At 37.5% G+C, this 17,947-nt stretch overlaps 1 protein-coding gene across 7 annotated transcripts in view; it reads left to right on the top strand.

Annotated features, from left to right (window-relative positions):
• Positions 1-17,947, top strand: part of DENND1B (DENN domain containing 1B) — a 260,389-nt gene that overhangs the window by 188,951 nt on the left and 53,491 nt on the right. For all 7 annotated transcript variants that reach the window (XM_057726003.1, XM_057726001.1, XM_057726007.1 and 4 more), the window contains 3 exons: positions 8,378-8,468; positions 15,021-15,061; positions 15,784-15,852. In XM_057726003.1, the coding sequence (XP_057581986.1) occupies positions 8,378-8,468; positions 15,021-15,061; positions 15,784-15,852 (201 nt within the window). The remainder of the gene's footprint in view (positions 1-8,377; positions 8,469-15,020; positions 15,062-15,783; positions 15,853-17,947) is intronic.

The following is a 17,947-nucleotide window of genomic DNA, read 5'->3' as shown; positions in this document are numbered from 1 at the left end:
GACCGTATCATGACATACTTTATGACTGCTACTTTGTAAGTTAAAAACCTAAATTTTGGGGAGGGTAAATAACTTGCTGAGAATGTACACAGTAGCCAGTGTGTGGTAGAGTTAAGACTTGGATCCAGGGGGCCACTAAGACTACCGTCCTTCTGGGAGTAAAGGATGGAATAAATGCATCTGTGCTTGTTGCCTTCCTGTCTTCTCTGGCTTGAACGCTCTCTCTCCATTTTACGTTACTCACCGCAGTCATTCTCTAAGACTTGGTGCAGGTGTCCCTTTTCCAGGTTCTTGAGCGCTCAGTCTTTTATAAATTCCTTGCCTTTTAGCCTCTTGGATTCGCACTGTATGATATTTGTTGGTTTGTTTGCCTCCTTCTTGAGTTGTGGCCTCTGTAAAAACAAGGATCATTTTTAAAGTGTTTGTGTCCTAATATCTAGTATATAGTAGACACTTAAGATCATTAAATAAATAAATCAAATAAAAACTGCTATTCCTAGTATAAGGAATAGGCAGGAAAATGTTTTTATGATTTTGATAGATGAAGAGCCTATAAAACTGAATATAATGGAGCTCCTTTGGGAAAATCCAAAAATTGTAGGAGTTAAGTGTTTCTGTGTCTTAAGTTGAGTGGTGTCTGTGATTTCAAGCCTGGAGTCACGGAGTGGTGCGGTGTGTGAGAGTGACCATTCTGTGGGCTCCTCGGCGTTCTCTGTTTTGTGCTCTGACCCACTTTCTCTGACTTAATAAGATATTGGATAAAAGGAGTGGGTCAGAAGCCAAATATTTCCCTTTTATGTTAGCTAGGGATTTTAGAAAGCTTTTAACATGAATAATGTCCTTATGCATTTCTACATTTTCCTGTTAATCTATTTTGAAAGAAGCATGATAGTTACTTATTTATGGTATGTCATCTATAGCTAAGACCAACACACGCGTGACTCGTACTGAAGATTCAACAGCTTTGGAATATTAGGAAATATTTGACGTATGAATGGGTGGGAGATGGTAATTGTATCAAGCACATATGTTATAACATGAAAAAAGAATAAAAATAATGTGACATAGGGAAGTCATGGACACTTATTGGTAGAAAGAAGGAGTGTACGGGGAGAGAGAGCTTATTAGGACAAGGGATACATTTTCAGCATCCTTTTGTGAGTTTCAAGTGGTATCCTGAACAGTGTTTCTCTAAGTGTGGCCTCAAACCCCCTGCATCAGGTTTAGCTAGACAGTCTATTAAAGATGCATATTCTTGAGTCTAATCTTCAAAACTTCTGATTTAGGAGGCCTGGATTAAAACCCAGAAATTTACACTATTAATGAAGTACCATAAAAATAGGCACACTAAAATTTTAGAAACACTCATCTAAGTATTCTCTATTCATTCTCTCAGTCAGCAGTGTAATTTGAGTGTCCACTATCTATCAGGACGTGTTCTGCGTGCTGGGATACATTGGAGAACAAAGCAGAAAAGAATTTCTGATGTTGTGAATTCTTTATTTCTAGTGGTGGGGGGGGCAACAATAAGTTAACTACACTATGTAGAAAGTGCAGAGATGATAAGTACTGTGCAGAAGTAAGTAGAACAGGAAGGGGGGCCCACCGGGGACAGGGTGGGACTGCAATGTAAAATGGAGTGGTCAGTGTAGATTTCAGGGGGCATGTGGTGTTTGAGCACGGTCCTGCAGAGTGCTCACAGGTGGACGCAGAAGGAAGGTTTAGAAGGCTGTGCTGTAATCTGGGTGAGAGGAGGTGGCGGTTTGAACTGATCTGTGGAAGATGAGAACTGCTTAGATTGTGGATCTGCTCTGAAAATAGGGTCCATGGATGTTCTGAAAGATTTAGCATAAAATGTGAGAGAGAGGAGTCGGGGATGATTCCATGATTTCTCATCCAAGAAACTGGCAGGATATATTTGCATTTTATTGTAAAGGGGAAGATTGTGGGCAGGAGAAATTTTGGTGGGAAGAGTAAGAGTTTGGTTTTGGACGTGTTAAGTGTGAGATGTCTGTTAGACATCCAGGTAAGATATTTATTAGGCGAATAGATGAGTGAGGCAGAGGTGAAAATTAGACCTGAGGTATCCATGTAGGAGTTATCAGCCTGTAGATAATCGTTAAAAATGATTAGACCGGAGACCAAGTGAGATGGCCGGAGGAGTGAGTGTAAGTAGGAATGGTCAGAGGCCTGGGGACCAGGAAGCAGCAGAGGGCAGTGACCAAGGAGGCCGAGAAGGAGTGAGTGACCTGGGAGGTAGGAGAGAATTCAGGGTAGTGAGTTACCTTTGCAGCCGTGTAGAGAAAGGACAGCATAGCTGAGGGACCAGCTCTGTCAGGTACTTACGACAAGTTGATTAAAGGAAGAGCTTGGACTTGATCACTGGATTTAGGAACGTGGAGATAGGATGACCCGAGCAGGAACAGCTTTGCTGGAGAATTGAAGGAGACCTTGTGATTGGGGCGAGGGCGTGGAGACAACAGTACGGACCAGGCTTTTGAGTCTCACCCTAAAGAGGAACGTCGAAGTGGACGAAGCTAGAGAAGCCATGGGGTCAGGAGGAGAAGGCACGCATCTGTGGGCTGTAGGGCAGACCTGGTAAAGGCAAGTCTGCTCAGGAGACAGGGGGAGGAAGTGTTAGAGGAACTGGTCTCTGAGGAGCAGACACCCCATGCACAGCAGGAAGGGGGGAAGGGGGTGCTGCATGGAGCTGGCAGAATTTCTCTCTCTGTTGCTTTAGGTTTCATTTTTTTTCCCAGTGAGATTAGGAAGCAAGGTCATGGGCTGAGAGAGGAGGAGGATTGGTTGGACCTTGAAGGGGAAAGAAGACCTGAAGTAGGTGGAGAGGGAGCGGACTGGAGAAGAAAGGGGGGATGTTCCGTGTTGCTCAGAGTGCCCTTGAGGTCACAGATGGTGAATTAAGGCGAGAACAGGCGTCACGGCCACTTGGTTTTTCTCTCAACCCCTGGCCGGTGGTACAGGCCTGCTGGGTGTGTCTGCACCTGCTCTGCACCTTATTGATGCTGGTGGTTCCCCTTTCCTGGGTCCTCTTCTCCCCAGGACCACGGCTTGCTGCCTCACTGACTTCCAGCCTTGGCTCCAGTGATGTCTGCCCCTGGACCACACTGTCGACAACTGAAAGCTCCTTGCCCCACGCCCCCCGAGCTCCATTATTCAATTCTGTTTTATTTTCCAACACTCATCCCTTCTAACACATTACATAGTTTATTACATTTCTTATTTCATGCTGTCTGTTCTGTCCTCCCCCTCAATGCTAGGTATTTAAACGTTACAAAGGCTAGAATTTCTGTTTCGTTCATTTCTGTTTCGTTTTTTAGGCATCTAGAGAAGTGCCTGGCATATAGTAAACGTTCAATTAAATATTTATTGAATGAACAAATTAGCTTATTGTTTGTCTGGTGGTCATGAAGCTCAAAAGACTTAATTCTGTTGTAAATTATTTTGTGTCTGTTGATATATCCCGGAAGGAGTATCGTTGTCCCATTAAGTTATTAGTTCTAATGATAAGTTGCACTGAGTAGGCTATTTATACCCTTCGAAGTGTTTTTCTATTTCTTATACCGTGGTGGTCTAATTTAGTATACTATAGTCGTATGATTACCTAATCCTTGAAATGGAATAAAAATAACAATTTATGTTTTTTCACATCCTTAATTCTCTTGGTTTAGCTTTAAGCTGACCTACCTTTTTCCCACTTATAGCAGTTGGTGTTTATATATAGCTACTAACTGAATGCTTGGCATTTAGCAGATATCTGTAAGTATCTGTTGATTTAATTTATTGTAACACTTTAGTGTAGTTTTCACTAACCTGTCAAGGTTTACTGAGCCTAATTAAAAAGAAATATTTAAATTAGACTACTTATTTTTTTTAGCCCAAAGCATTATATAGAAAGGAAATTTTAAAGATCCATAAGAAATTAATAATTTTAAAAGTAATCTTTTTTTGCTGTATTTAAATTTTTCTTTAAATTTCTAGATTTCTGATTCATTAAAAAATGTCTTTTTCTCTAGCTCTCAAGACTTTGTTAGTTATCTTTGTGCCCAAGGAGGGTTTCTAATGTGAGGTAAATGTTTGCGACGCGGTGGTTTTCCTCTCAGGCGGCGGCGGAGGCGTGTGGTATGTGGGTGTGTGTGTTGGGTGGTCCAGTGCGTCTGCTGCTTTGCTTCAGGGACAAGACTGTCATGGCGGCACTAAAATCAGTGCTCCCTTCCCCTCCCCAGCTTGGTAGAGAGGTGCTCCCCTGGCCCCCGCTCCCCAGAACAATCTTTTTATGAGCTTTTAATTAAAAAAACAAATATTTCTTGGAAAATGATTCACGAGTCTTTACATTTAATTATTGTCCTCAGAGTTCTGATGGATTGATCGCAGTAAAATGTTTATAGGACGTATGTCCAGACCACTGAAATCATTAGAACATGGATTAATAGCATAACTTGTTTTGGATTTTTGGCCTAAATGCCAGAAACTCACTGACTGGTGAAGAATCAAAGAACTATGAAAAACATACACTTTATCTCACAGAGGAAAGATACGTTCCCTCTGGCCTGTTCAAATTGAACTTGTGAATCTGATGAGAACATAGTTTTTATATTCCTTGTAAAGACAGTTGCCATCAAGCGTCTTTATGTTTTACTGCGTTTTTAAAACACTGACTTTATATTTAATTACATGGTAAAAATTGAAGTGGTGAATGTTCATTTCTGTTTAACGATAGTGCTTACTGAAGTGCATTTACAACAGATATTTTCTTTAGATTGACTTAGTTTTCTATTAAGATGGTTGTTTGAAGATAACAACTCTTCGGAAAACCTTAGTGATATCCGTATGAAAAAGAGTCAGCAGGAATTAGTTTTCTACTTAATTACATGTATCTTGTAACTTGTTACGCCACTGTAAGAGCTTGTCGAGCTTGTCGTGAGGGTTAACAAAGTTCACTTCTTGCAACTGTTGATGACTTGGGGGGGTGATGTTATTGATCTTCAGAATTATATTTATTCTTATTAAATAAATTGTGTGTATAGTTTATAAGTAAATTATGGAATCTATACTATGGAATTATGTCTGTGAATTTTTTTAGATTTCCAATTATGTTAAGTTTTTGTGTGATTATTTAGCATGTTTAGTTCCAGCTTTTAACTTTTACTTTTGGAATAAAAAGCAAAATATTAAGATTTACGTAAAAAGCATTATCTTAAAGCATACTGAAAAATTCTTTTAAAAATCTACTTGCACCTAATTTTAACTTATGTCTTAGGTACATGTTTACTAAGTGATGTGGGTGTTAGTCAAGCGACAGGTTACAGCACATTATATAGACATTGCTTTCCCAACAGGTAATACTGTTTAGTTCAGAATTATCTCTATACAACAGTAGCTACTATTTTCAATTACTGTGAAATGCTCCAGTGTTATTAGAGTGGTGTGACCATGAACCAGTCCCACTTGGGAAAAAAAGTTGTTATTGAATCAAACATAGAAAAAGGAGTTTAGAGAACTGTTAGGTTCAACGTTGCTGTCCATTAATACCGCCTCTCAGTTATTCCTGGGTGTCTGCACTGGTGTCTGTGTGTGTGTAAAGTGTGTGTGTGCGCCCACACAAAATCCATCTTTTAAGAACAAACACTTTCATTAGGCATGTATGTTGATAAGTGTCAGTCACTGACAGGATTGTTTGCAAAGTTGGTGATAACATGGGTATTTTACCAAGTGATGAATTTCTGTTGGCTCAAATCACTAGTTTAGTAACACAGAGTAGTTACTCATCCTCAAAAACGCATCATCAGTAAATAGTTCTGGGATTTATCTCTTTTTAGACTGGAACTGTTCCACTCAAACTAAAATGAATGGATTATTTCCAGTAAACACAAAAATGAAAACCTTTTAAAAAGTCTTGTAGTCTTAATCTTTTAAGGCAAATTAAGTCCTTTAAAAGGATGTCTTAGTTGGTTTTCATTTGTCAGTAATTTATTACTTTAAATTTATCATTTTGCTTCACCTTATTTTTTTGAAATCCATCACATTAGATCACTTCAGTCTGATTTATCATACTGTGTTGAAAATGTGCACAAGTCAAATTCTGCAGGCATTTTAAACTACATTATTTTCAAATTAACCATTTATTGTATGTAGCAAACACGCCCAAGATTATGTTACTACCTTTTATCTCGAGATGGAATGAAATGAATAATTCCATGCATTATAGTTCTTTAACTTTAAAACCATGTAAAGTGTATGCCCTTTTGCATTGTTTCAGTGTATTCAGTCCCTCAGCAAACATTCTTTTCCAGTTATGTGTCAGGCGTTCTGCCAGGTGTTAAAGCTGCCTACCTGAGGGGCTGTGATCCCTCACTCAGGAAGCTTGGGAATTGACAGAGATGGAAAGGGGGCTGGCACTGGGGAAGGTGGAGTTGATTATTTAACATTTGCTCTGTGCCTACAATATAGGCACTTCATGTTATTTCTTAATTTTTATTTCATATTAGAGTATAGTTGATTTACCATGCTGTGTTAGTTTCAGGTGTACAGCACAGTGATTCAGTTATACATACACACATATCCATTCTTTATCAGATTCTTTACCCTTATAGGTTATTACAAAATATTGAGTAGAGTTCCCTGTGCTATACAGTGGGTCCTTGTTGTTTATCTATTTTATACATAGTAGTGTGTATATGTTAATCCCAAACTCCTAATTTATCCCTCCCTGCCACCTTTCCCCTTTGGTAACTAACTCTTACAAAACCCCATAAGGTATTTACGTATTATTATTCCCATTTTATAGAAGGGGAAACAGAGTCCCAGAGATGGCAAGTTGCCCGCCATCCTAAAGCTGATAAGTGACAGAGTGTGGTGCAGCCTTTCAGATACCAGACTGCACGTTCATTTTCCTTTGTTCTATTGGAACCTTCTCCGTGCCAACCATAACACGGGTGTAAAAATGGATAATCTATGGATAAAGCATGTTTTGAATAGGAATCTGTTGGTTCATTTGCCATTCTTTCTTAATTTGGGCCTGTAAGGGATTTCTGTCTCAAAATCTACAACTGGTGTGACTTCCTGCTGTTACGCATCTTCAGTTGCAGCCTGGGAACAGCACTGCGCTCACTGCTCCTCTCAGCTGTTTTGTCTGCTAACCATTTAACCAGAAAACTAGGGCAGACCGTGAGAATTTTTAAAAGTCAAGCTACCTTACTTTAACTAAACTTTAAATTTCTAGGGTGAAAAATTGTGGCCAGGATTAATTAATTCCAGGATGAAAATGAACATTTTATGTTAGTCCCCAAAATGATGCTCTTCAGACATCATTTAAGTCTTTCTTATGTTGTCCTTTGCCTCTCATGCAGCAGAGCCTTGACGATATTTCACCGTTGTGATGAGTGGAGAAACCTTGGAAACATTTATAATCTAAGCGATACAAGTGTCAGATGCCACAGATTAACAATATTAAACTAACCAAGTGCTGGTAATACATGTGCCTGTAAAATGTATCACTGGTTTTTGCCTGGATCGGTCAGCAAAATAATCACCTGAGGATATTTTTCAAAACCCCAAGATTCTGATATGCTGTGTACGCAGGAACAGGGTAGAGCTGGGGCAAAACAGATGATGTACTGTGTTTCGAAAAGGATCCCCGGGTGCTTTTGGTAGCATCTGTTTCCCACCCCAGAATGCTGAAAAATAGTGTTTAAAATAACCTTATGCAAATCAAGTCAGCATGCGGAAATGCATGAACTGTATTCACCTTCCTAGTCATAGTGGTGCTCATTCAGTCAGTACATATGCTGGGAATTGTGAAAGTTATGTTTGTTTTACTGTTAAATCATTAGAATTATCTGGAGCTCTCTTATGCTTGAGGACATAACAGTTTAGATGAGGAGTGTTTTATTGCACTGGATACAGTTAACATTCACCTCAAAAACAGTAACGTCTAACACGCATACTGCGTCAGAGGCTGGCCTAGTAAGCCTGTGTTAATTTAGTTTAATGTTTGCCGCAGTGCCACGAGGCAGACACTGAGGAAACTGAGACCTGCGCGGCGAGGCCACGGCCTCCTGAGCCAGCGCTTGCCTGGCAGCAGCCTCACGCAGACCCTGCAGAGGCTGTGGCCTTCACCACTGCACTGTTTTATTCCTGTTAATGAACTTGGTTTGTGCTGTACGTGTGTCATTTAACTAATTAGCAGCTATTTTCTGAGCATCTGCTATTTCAGTGGGTTGAGAATTTTCTTGTCATGTATCTGTACGTGTGTATACACATATGTGTAATTTATGTCTATTAATATTTTTGATGTAGGTAAAAACTTAATCTCATGAAGTAAGTGAAAATTAACATACTTGACACTTTTTAATTTCAGTTTATCGATGGTCGACTGGCAAAACTAAATTCAGGAAAGGGTTTCTCTGATGTATTTGAAGACGAGATCACTTCAGGTGGCTTTTGTGGAGGTAAAGACTAGTTCCAGTGTGATTATCCATTTTCTGAATAACAATTAATTTTCTTGATTTTTGCACTTGTGTCTCATACAGTCTACTTTGTGAACAACTGTTTTCTCCTAAACATCAAATGTCTTAGGTACATTTTTTCACCTTATATAGTATTACCTTTGCCTGCGTTAAGATGGTCTCATGAGTTGGTAGTGGTTTGCTTGGATAGTCTCTTAATATTACTGGAAATAAATATCACAGAAATGCAATTAGTTTGCACCTTCCAGCCTTTTCCTCCTGACTAGTTTTCTCTGCTAGACAACTGCTAGTGATATCTACTACTGAGTAAGAATTAAAGAACTGAGATTATGGTTGGTGTAGTAGATTATAATGTAATCCAGAAAGAAAGGTTTGCTGCCTCTGTAGGAAGAGTGTCATTGCAAAATTCTACCTTTTTTTGCTTTGCAACCCTGTAGCATCAGGCACAGACTTTTCAGTTACTGTCCCACATTCTCACACTTGTCCCCATGATAAGCGCTCACTTAAAGCAGTGGAGGGGGATGTCTTATTTTGTACGTGTGACACACAGGTGAGATCCCATTTTTATTTAATATAATCAACTGTAATATAATTAAGTGATTACCTTGTTTGAATGTAAATAATTCAGACAGTGCTACGATATCCAGGAAATTAATGACTTAGGGACGAGTGCTCTGTACGTGATATTCCAATATGTAGTCCTGACTCTGGCAGAGAATTTTGCTTGAGACCTTGAAAATGTCCTCTTCATTCTTTCAGCCAGTATTTGTTGTGTTTCCTACGTACCAGGTGTTGTTCTATATTTGGGGTGAACTAAACAAATAAAAATCCCTGGTGTGTTCATTTTCACTTCATGTAATAGTAATTTTTTCCACTTATCTGTGAGTTTAATTTGGGGAAAAAGAGTCTTTAGTCTGTGTGTGAATGAGTGTTTGCTAGAATTGAGAAATAAAATGTGAAAAGACAAAGAGTGGGTACTCATCTGTCGATACAAATTTCCCCAAATTTAATTTTAATCTTAAATAAGATTTATTTTTGCACCACAAAAATGTAAAAACCATTGAGATCATCTGTTCATTAATAGAGGTGCAGATGAACTGAGCAGTTGTGGAGCTTTCTCTGATGTAAGCACAGCATTTCATTGAAAGTTTTCAGCTTTGGGAAAAACTCAGTTTCCTTGACCCAGCAGGTGAGCCAAATGTGGAATCTCTCGGCAGCTTGCTCTCCTCAGCTCATGGATAAAAACTTAGCTTCAATGGAACTTTTGTGTTAAAATAAGGCTTTTTTACTTTTCAACTCAGACAAGCAAAATATCGTCAGCTCGTGGACAAATTGCTTGAGGCGCCTACTCAGTATTTACGTAACTGCTGTCTCATTATCGCTGTGACCTGTGGGGCTAGTGTCTTACACGGTATTGAGGATGACATCGTGTGACAGTAATGGAGTGGAACTGTGGTCCTTTGTGTGATGAAATTCTATAGTCCTCACCATGGGTCCACAGACCTCTATAACAGAGTAGATGGTAGGTGGACCAGATTTTTTCACAAAAGGTCCTACTGTTTAAAAAAGAATAGAATATTTATCAGCAGCTAACATCTGCTTTAGAGACCACTGCATTTTCAGAACAACTTAATGCCAGCCATTTTGTTGTTCTTTCTTAAAACAAAAAAGATTTGAACTCGTATTTTACTTTTGAGGATGAGAGCATCATTTAACAAGTATGCATTTCAGGAGGTACAGCAAGAAAGTGCATTAAAAAGTGATGCCTGGCATCAAGTGTTATTTTTAAATTATTATATTTTTGGTTATTACCTTAGAGATATGCAGAGATTCTTCTTAGAAGAAAATAAAGCACAATCATTAGGATTTGAAATAAAAAGGTAATCTAATAAAAATTAGCAGTGTTCTCACTAATGAGATGTGTATGTATATATAGTTGCAAAAATAGTTCCTAGAAGTCAGCTCCAAACATTTGTCACCTAGACTACATTTGTGAGAAAGAAGAGTAGGTCTGAGACACCGAACTGTTCTTGAAAAAGTAAACTGTTATAACTTTCTCATTTCTCTCATAGTTACAGTAAAAATTATGATAACGTTCATACTTACTGAATGTTAGTATGTGGTAGAGCTCTCCAGACATCATCTCACATAACCCTCACAGCACCCATGAGGGGCTTTGAGCATCTGTATTTTTATGAGGGCACCCACCTCGATAATGTGCCCAAGGTCACACGTGACCGCCTGGCTTCAAAGCTCCTGCTTTAATAATTGTGATCTACTGCCTTCTTATGAGAAGAGATCTTCTTAATTAGAAGACCTTCGGTAAACAAGAGCAGTACTCAAGCCTCTCTGCTCTGATGGATGAAAGCAAAATTCCTGTCTCTTTTGAATATCCTTTGAAGATTTTTTAATATATAAAACCCTCAGAAAGATCACTGTGGGAGAAATCAACATTCACTGAAGGTAAAGAAAGAATTATGTTCCCTTAAGCAAAAATAGCTAGGAAATTTTAGGCAAGCATCTCCTTTCTTCCCTTTCTATGCCATTACAGTGGCAGTTTATATACTGTTTTTGTTGCTAATATGCATGGTTATGATAAAATGAAAGTGAGTGTACTGGAGCTGTGGAATTTTGTGGCTATTGTGCAGGACAGTCACATGTAGAACATCTAGACTCACACTGATCTGGAACTATGGTTAACAGCTGTGAATGGGCGTGGATTTTCCAAAACTGTTCTCTGTCCTGTGAATCCCTGTGGTCAGAACTGTTAAGGAAATTCATGTTACTCCTGATCCCTTTCATGGGAGCCTGGTAGAACCTTCAGCCTTATCCTAAGAGGGAAGTAAAGAGAGTATCAGGAAATGTGTAGAGGGAAGAATGTCATAGAGGTTAAAAGGTCATCAAAGGCTTCCTAGGTGGCGCAGTGGTTAAGAATCCGCCTGACAATGCAGAGGTCACGGGTTCGATCCCAGCTCCAGGAAGATCCCACATGCCGCGGAGCAACTAAGCCTGTGTGCCAAAAAAAAAAAAAAGGTCATCAAAGAGGCCACAAGTGAGACAGAGGATGCAATTTGATAAACACAGTTTCTGAATACTGGTTAAATACTGGTTTGATAAATTTGATAAATACTGGTTTCTGAAAAAGCATCTGAAGAATATTGAGGAGTTAAGAACATGGTTTTCTTTACCCATAATTTTTTAAAATTGATGTACAGTGTTATATTAGTTTCAGGTATATAACATAGTGATTTGATATTTTTATAGATTACACTCCATTTAAAGTTATTAGATAGTGGCTGTACATTATGCTGTGCTGTACATTACATCCTAGTATTTTATTTATTTTACAATATACCTCGTAGTTTGTACCTGTGTTTTTTTTTTCCATTTAAAATGACTAGTTATTTGAAACCCACATTCAGTTTCCTAAACTAAAAAGGAGACACATTTTCAGATTGATTTTATATAGAAGTGTGTGATTACTCTCCATTAATAGCATTGGTTTCTTTGTTAATTTCCCAACATAATCTGATCACTCTTGTATTTATTTAATCCTATTTCTTTTTTTACTGTCTGGTTACCAAAGAAATTTGAAGGCGTGGTAGGTAATCATTAGTTTTAGTGGCATTTTTCTGGTCTCACTGAACAATTTAGACCGATTTACATTTTTTGATAAGTAACGACAGGTTACTGAAATTTAAGCAAGTATATTTGAAGAGAAAGTCTTTGCACAAGTGAGAAACAAAGATATTTTGTCCTTGAATGTGAGAAAATCACTTGTTTGATTAACAAGAACACTGTTAAGACTTTCCTCAGTAATGCGTATTATTTCCATAATCCAGTTACTTTAAAAGAAAGACTGAGGTGTTTTTTGTTTGTTTGTTTTGTTTTGGGGTTTTTTTTGGCATTCAGTTTATTTTTTGAGAAGAAAAACAGCCTCTAAAAAAACATACACATTATCAGAGAACAATGTGCTTGTCTCATAAATTTTGTGGAAATAGGAGCCTTCAGTCTTAAGAGCACTAGAGTTGAAAGAGACAGTTCAGCCTTTAAAAATTTTTTTAACGGGAATATACCTAAATTGCACCACAGGTTTTCCTATTATCTTGAGCTGTTTACTTCGGGACTTCCTGTTTCCTTTAGCCCAGGATTCCACATTATCCTCGTGGGTGGCTCTCACTATCAGCCCTCTCTCCCCTGGGCATCAGCTCTGAGCAGCCCCCTTTCCTTTCGAACGTTATCACTTGGAAGTGATGCAGAAGACATCTCTGTATCACTTAGCTTTTATTGTATTTTAGTTAGCAATCTTAAAAGTTGAAGGACTAATGAACCAAGAATTAAAATACCTAGATTCTTATTCTCAGTTGCTATCTTTGTGAACTTGGCCAGATAATCACCTGAGAACCTGAGTTTCCTCATTTGGCAAGTTACTTGCCAGAATAACTACGTTGATGGTGTGCTATCACATGCTAGGTATCGTGCTACACGTTGCAGCGGCCAGCTATGGACATAGTCCCAATGGCATGGTTCACAAGGGCAGAGTGGCCTGACCCACAACCCACTGGACTGCAAAGCCCACTTCCTTCTCATCCAGCTACTCTGCCTGTGACACCACCAGCTTTGCCTGTGTTGGAGTGAAAAGCGGCAACTCCAGTAGTGTAACACAGATAAAAACATTTTGCAACCAGTAAAGAGCTGCATATGAGCTATTTTTATTCTTTGTAACTTTCACTAAGACACCGACCTTTCTGTAACTGCTCTGAAGTTTCATGATAGTTATTTCTTGTGGTTCAGAGGTTTAAAAAATATGTTTCCTGGAATAAGTGTTCCAGAATGCTAAATAGTTACCATATAGTGGTTGGTGTCTCTCTTTCTACTTTCTTAAATTCATTTTGGGGAATAAATTAAAATAAAACACTTCCCAAAATACTATGAATAATAACCAGGTTTTAAATATGTGATTTCCACACAACCATTTTTAGTAGAGAGGTAAGAAGTATATGAACTGGTGAGAATTTTTAATAGAGAAGCAAAAGTGTGTAAATAATCTGGATAAAGACATACTGTTTATTTTTTGTTAATAAAATCTCCTTGAGAAATAAATTAATAGAATAACTTGAATTTTTTTCATCATTTTACAAGGGAAGTAAAATTTAAAAAATTTTGGTCACGCCATATACCATCTGAAACTCATGCCCTCTAGGCAATGCGTAGGCTATTTTAGGTAGATACATTTTGCTATAATCATTTCCCAAGATTAGAAAAATATTATTTTCCCCATGTTTCTTCTTTCAGAAAAGGTGCAGTGCAGTTCTGAGTCGTAAGAGATGTTTTTTAGAATAGGGGTTGTTTCTTGATATTTCTTTGAAATTGGGGAGAGATTTTTTTTTTTTTTTTCTTTTTTTAGGGAGAGATTTTAAGTATAGGAGTGAATCCAGAGCTGGGCATTTTTTCCTGATGTTGGTTAGGGATGCAGAGGTAATAGCTGGAAAGAAGTTCTTGGGCTAAGGATCATTCTGTCTCTGTATTATAATAGCAAGGTGATGCATTTGTTAAGTAGCCACAAGCACACACGAGAGGAGAACACAGTCTGCTTTGGGGACCCTTTGTACTGGGTAGTCAGTCTCTGAGTAGCCTTTGGGACTTTGTTTTCTTGTTTTTTTTGTTTTGTTTTGGTTTGATTTTGGGGGGAGAGTATTTAAGCATTTAAACAACCAGGAAGGTAGATGAAATCTAAAGTCAGTTGATATAAAACATTACTGTTCTTCAGACTAGTTGTGTGGCTCTTTTTTTTTTTTTTGCCTTCTTTTATCGTCTTATTGATTAAATTATCATATTTGGAGCCAAATATATGATTAATAATTTTACATGGCTGGTTGTGCCAACATTTGAACTTTCTAATAACCATGAGGAGATACTACCATATTTCCTTGGGTGGTATCTTTCAGATTTGGATTTACAACTAGAGAATATTTTCAGAACATTACTGCAGGTTAATTGCATCAAAGTGAAATTTGCTATCAATTAATACTAATGTTTAACAACCATAGAGGAATCTTTTTTGTCCTTAGCGTTCTTTGCATTTCTAAATTTCCTTCTGGTTTTTTCATTTCCTTATGCACTTTAAATATTGTTTTAAAATGAGCCTAATTGTATAGAAGAGCCAAACTTTTGCAAAACAACATAGACATAAATATTGAAAAAATCAATTTAAAAGATGTAGGAATTTTAGATTTCAAAAGAGAGGGTTTTTTCCCTCTCTGAAAGTAGGATTAAAATGAAAAAGGATAGAATACTTTAACATGTTATCTTCATATATGAATAAAGAAAAGGTATCTATTCTTAAAAATGCTAGTAACTGTGTTCCTAATTAGAGCATTTATTAGTGCTTACAATGAATTGCTTCTTTTACAACACTGCAGATAAATAAAATTTGCCTACTAAAATCCTGGAAATACTAGTTCTTGATGAATTTTGGTTTATGGATTTATTTTGGATCAGACATTACTGACATATTATTTTTATATGTTGCAGGGAGCTCAAGATCATATCAGCAATGGGTACATACAGTCAAGGTAATAAAAAACCTTCACAGTTTCTTTTTTTTTTTCTTTCACTTTAATATATATGGAAAAATATTCGGTTCAGGTATACTGTTTATGCCATTTATTGTCAGTATTTGAAATATTTCTATATTTTCTCACACTTTATTTTTATTTTATGCTTATAGTTTGTTGCTGTTCATAGAGAAAATTTTAAAATAGGACGCTTTTGTCTTTCTATTTTCAAGATAAATGGCCTGATTTGAAAAGCAAGATTTTACTGTCACCTTATAGTATATTCCAGAAGAAGGAGTTAAGGGGAGTGGTAGGATTTGATGGGAGTTTTATCATTTCTGGTAATGTGCTTTTGTTAATATGATTTTTTAAAACATAAAACTCTCTTTCACAGATTGCGACTTTATTGCTGAACACTAAAACAGTTGAGAAATAGTTGATTGTATTTCTTTTTTATTAAGCTTTAAATATATACGGGTCATATTGCCCAGGTCTGCCTAAACTGCAAAGATGAAAGGATTGTATTACACCAATTAAAAGAACAGAGTAGAATGTTTACATTTTGTATGCAATTACTATAGCATATATAAAAGCTTGAAAACATTAAACATGCAATAATGTTGTAGGTCTTTCTTTAAGCTGTGAGTAAAGCTCTTTTTCTATACTATTAATTATCCTTTTTTTTTTAGGACAATTTGGCCAAAAATTTTTAGGAATATGTTTCTATTTTTCCTTTTCAGAAAGGAGGTGCACTGTTCAACACAGCAATGACAAAAGCAACTCCTGCTGTACGAACAGCATATAAATTTGTAAGTTCTCTTTTGATGTTTAAAATTCTACTGATAAAATTTTATACCATTGTCCTAGATGATAGACATGTAAATCTAGAATATTTTCTATTTTCCTTTAAATAAGCTTTTAAAAAATTTAGTTAATATTGACCAAAGCAAACTCAGTTATTAAAATTTTATAATCGTCTAGACAGGCTGTTTCCTTTATATAATCTAAACACGGTTCTTCATTTCCTTTCAAAGCTATCAGCAAAACTGTGCACTTAGACTGAAACAGTCCATGATGAAGAGCCAGTTTTAAAGATTTGATTCTTTCATTTAATAGCATGTTTTAAATTCTCATTGTGCAACTGAGGCTTCAGTAGAAAAAAGTTCTTAAAAATATGACAAGTACTCTTCCCTCAAAGATAGTTTTACTCTCCAAAATTAGAATTCTTCAGTGATACTCCATGCCTTGTAGTAAAATAATAATAACAATACCAGTAGCAGTCACAATGCATAAGTAATTAACAAAACCAAAATCTCCTTACTGTAATAGCTGAGACCCTTCAGGACCTGGCCCCTCCGGCACCTGTTTCACTTCCCCGCATCCCCCAGCCTTGGTGTCTCCAGACCCTGAGCTCCTGCTCATTTCGTGGGTGTGGGATGTTCTCTTCTGCCTCTTTACTCTTCACAAGCTGTTGCTGCTGCTTGGGACATCCTTTTCTGGGCTTCTATGCACCTACTAAATTCGTCCTAGAGACTTAGTTCAGTTAGACATTAGTTCCACTCAAAAAAATTTCCCAGCCCCATGCAGAAAGAGTCTATATAGCTCTCCTGTGCCTCCACAGGGCCCGTGGACGGACTCTGTCTCAGCACCTGTGTGCCTGTGTCTCTGTAGGAGACAAGTAGAGGGCCAGGGGGTTGGCGTCAGTAGAGCTTTCTTTTAAAATTTAGAAGGTCATATATATTCTCTATTTCTGAAAATATTCTGGCGTTAATTTTTATTTTATAAGAATTTATCTTCGAATGCTTTCTCAGTAAATGAATCGATGTGATCGAATTAACGATAGAATAATGTTTTGATAACTTTAGAACTTATATTTTTTTCTTAACTTAAAATTTTGATATGTATGTAGCCACCATTTCTGTTTAAAAAATGTATTTCAAAGGAGAGGATTCAAAAATACAGAACCAAATCCCTGAACTTTCTGAAGCCTTATCACGAAGTAAAAGTAAGAAGAGGTGACCGTTTTGTCCTAGAAGCATCAGCCTCTGCCTTCATTCAGTGCCCTGTTGGCAAACCTCTCTGAGTAGATCACCTTCTCGCTCTAATACTGGTGATTTGATCTGGATACAGTTTTTGAAGAGATTTTAATTTTTCACAGTGAAATAGCCATAGCTGCCATGTAAGAAATTGGGCTAATGTTGAGCCTTGTTTCCCACATTTAAAATTCTAGAAAAGGTGTCAGTCAAATATCCTTTATTTCGATTTCTGAGTATGTATTTGTTGAAGGAAATAATGTGTTTGTCCTATACTTAGAACTTTTTTCTATGCTGAGAATATTTTTCTATGCTTATGTTTTTCCGTGCTTGTAAGGAGCCATAAAGAAAACTCGAGTTGACCTACATGTTTTCTTATAAATCAAAAGATAACAGTAAAGTGAATGCGTATTTGATTTGGCTAAAGGTTTTTCTGAGTCAACTTTCTTGTTAGGTCTTTGCGTTTTAAATCATTAGCCGAAGCCATTTCTTGGGTGCTCTTGTTGTTGATAAGTTTCCACTTGGTAAATTGAAAAGGAAAGAGAGACCCGGTACCCCACCTTGCAGGTGGTCTGAAAGAGGTGGGTAGGGGAGGCGGGCGCAGGCATGTGAGTGAACCAGCTCGAGGGTGGCAGACGGGGCGGACGCCACACCTGGCTCTGTGCGTGCGGGGCATCTGCAGGGTGAGTGTGAATCCGGTGGGTTCACACCAGACTCGAGGCTGTTTAGGTAAACTAGGACATAGTGCAAGTGTGCGTAAAGATAGATACACATTTTGGGAGATGAGAACAGGAACATTTTGGGAGGAGTAATTATGCATTTTTACCTAGTGGGAATGTAGGGATTAATATAGGACCATTTAAATAGATTC

This window comes from Hippopotamus amphibius, chromosome 3, assembly GCF_030028045.1.
Source record: "Hippopotamus amphibius kiboko isolate mHipAmp2 chromosome 3, mHipAmp2.hap2, whole genome shotgun sequence".
In the NCBI taxonomy this organism is placed as follows: Eukaryota; Metazoa; Chordata; class Mammalia; order Artiodactyla; family Hippopotamidae; genus Hippopotamus; species Hippopotamus amphibius.
This window is presented reverse-complemented; position numbering and strand designations above follow the sequence as displayed.